This window comes from Rhagoletis pomonella, unplaced genomic scaffold (genome assembly GCF_013731165.1).
Source record: "Rhagoletis pomonella isolate Grant_MI unplaced genomic scaffold, Rhpom_1.0 Rhpom_scaffold_16725, whole genome shotgun sequence".
In the NCBI taxonomy this organism is placed as follows: Eukaryota; Metazoa; Arthropoda; class Insecta; order Diptera; family Tephritidae; genus Rhagoletis; species Rhagoletis pomonella.
The window spans coordinates 907-3,084 of record NW_023475242.1 but is presented as its reverse complement, the minus strand read 5'-3'; the positions used below and the strand labels follow the sequence as shown (position 1 = coordinate 3,084).

Sequence of the window (2,178 nt, the reverse complement as noted above, 5' to 3'; positions counted from 1 at the left end):
CTTTAATCTTGGTCTTCGTCTTTATATTCGTCCTCCTATTCGATTTTCACTTTCGTAAACGTCGTTTTACTCCCCGAATTCGTCTTTATATTCGTATTCGTTCTTGTATTCGTAGTCCTTTTGGGTTGGTCTTTGCAGTGGTTTTTATTCGTATTTGTCATTGCCTTCCTATTGGCCTCCGCATTTGCCTTCGCAGTCGTTATCGTATTCGTATTCGTTTTCCTACTCGTCCCCGTCTTTATATTCATTTTCGTATCCGCGTTCGCCTTTAATTGATTCATTCAATCAAAAAGCAATCAATTTTGAAACCATGAAAACTCTTGTAATCTACAGAAAAATTTCTTTCGAATGCACCTTTTTGGTTGTAAGGTTGGCATAGTAGAACCACCGTAGCGTGCAAGATACGAGTATGTATAGTGTGTAATAATAGCTCTGGCCAAACTCTGGTGTGTAACGGTAGATTGATAGGCTCAAAAGGCCTTTTCGTACAGGCAAAGTTTATTGAAACAATTATGCTCAAATGAGAAACTTCTGAAATTCACCTCGCTTACACCGACTATTTCTGATTTACTCCAAACAACTGTAAAATAAACATTTTCCATTTTTTTTAAGTTCCATCATTCAATTTCTTCTTAATCTCTATGAGTACACAAAAATATTTAATTTAAGTAACAACTAAAGTATCGATCTAAGTATTATAACCGTAATTCCCAACTCCACAGGCATTGCGTATGGCCAAGTTTACGCTACAGCATTAGCTACTACCTACTATGCCGCCATTATGGCACTGACAATCAAATACTTACTCGCCTCCTTCACGCCATTGCTACCTTGGGCGACATGTCAGCCGGAATGGGGCGCCAATTGTGCGTCAATCACCACCTACAACTCCAGCTTAATTGGCAATACATCTCATGAGAAATTGGTCTCCTCAGCAGAGTTGTATTTCACGTAAGTACGAGTGGCACAATGAATTTATAAATATGCATGTATGTACTTAAATAGTCACTTAAGTTTTACTTACTTACTTAAAGCAAGGTAGTGCTTCGCGAAAAGGATAATATTGAAGATGGTATCGGGGCGCCAAGTTTGGATCTTGTGATCTATTTATTTCTGGTATGGGTTTTGATTGCAGTTACTTTGATTAAAGGTAAGTTCTACTACAACTCGTGTACGTACATATATATATGTATGTATGTGTTGAGCTTTATTAATGCTTTCTCCATTTTTATTTTTCTTCAGGCATTCAAAGCTCTGGCAAAGCTTCGTATTTTCTAGCCTTATTTCCTTATGTCGTACTTTTTATTCTACTCGGGCGCGCACTAACTTTGCCTGGCGCCTGGGATGGTATAGTTTACTTCCTAAAACCGCAATGGGATCAGCTACTTAATCCTGAGGTAAGTATCGTCAATTATAGTTGTTTACTTAAGTTTTGATTTGATTTTTATTCAATGGTAGGTTTGGTATGCTGCTATTACACAGATGTTCTTTTCGTTAGCCATCTGCTTTGGCACGCTAATCATGTATGCTTCATACAATAATTTTCATAAGCGCGTTCACAAGTGAGTAATTTATGAAATTGGGTTGCCATAGGTTAGAAAATCAAATTCAAATAATCGCTTCCGCAGATGTTTGCGTCAAATATTTAAAACCAAGTCATAAAATCTGTATCGTTCGTTCGATTTTCAAAAAGGCTTGCGTTGTAGATGTGTAATATGGTTTTAGTTTTGTGCCATATGAATGTATGTAAGAAAATCAAAATCAAATTATTTAATAAGCTAAATAAATTACCCCAATACGGGTATCAATCGAAATGATTTTAAATGAACTTTATTTTTTAATTACATTTAAGAGGGGTGCCACCTGTTTGAAAAGTCGAATTTAGTTAAAGAAGTATTGTGCTTAAAATACTATGCAACAATTACAATATTTTTGAGGTGATTGAAGAGAGTGGCCACCTATTTAAAAAATTAAACTCAAATTACACTGTAGGACAGCCGAAACCAGCCCGGACTTTGTTAAAATTTTCTGAAAGTATACCCATCCAGTAGTAAAACACTCGGCGGATTTGCGAAAGTTAGCTCGTATTTTTATTTCATGGCCTACTAAAGTTTTCGTGCCTCGGCCTAAGTAGTTTTCAAAAAAATAGTTAAAATAAATGTCTGAGCGAAATTAAAG

At 36.0% G+C, this 2,178-nt stretch overlaps 1 protein-coding gene across 1 annotated transcript; it reads left to right on the top strand.

Annotated features, from left to right (window-relative positions):
* Positions 1-723: 723 nt before the first annotated feature.
* On the top strand, positions 724-1,635 carry LOC118757331 (sodium-dependent nutrient amino acid transporter 1-like). The gene is made up of 4 exons (XM_036492050.1): positions 724-951; positions 1,035-1,150; positions 1,243-1,397; positions 1,459-1,635. Exons 1-4 carry the CDS (start codon positions 782-784, stop codon positions 1,564-1,566), a joined length of 549 nt encoding a protein of 182 aa, XP_036347943.1. The 5' UTR covers positions 724-781; the 3' UTR covers positions 1,567-1,635.
* Positions 1,636-2,178: the final 543 nt, after the last annotated feature.

Bases quoted from the DNA above. Each gene is read 5' to 3' on its own strand.
- LOC118757331 (XM_036492050.1), top strand. From the start codon at position 782: ATGGCACTGACAATCAAATACTTACTCGCCTCCTTCACGCCATTGCTA. The intron at 952-1,034 runs GTAAGTACGAGT...ACTTACTTAAAG, and splicing joins TCAGCAGAGTTGTATTTCAC to CAAGGTAGTGCTTCGCGAAA. The intron at 1,151-1,242 runs GTAAGTTCTACT...ATTTTTCTTCAG, and splicing joins TGCAGTTACTTTGATTAAAG to GCATTCAAAGCTCTGGCAAA.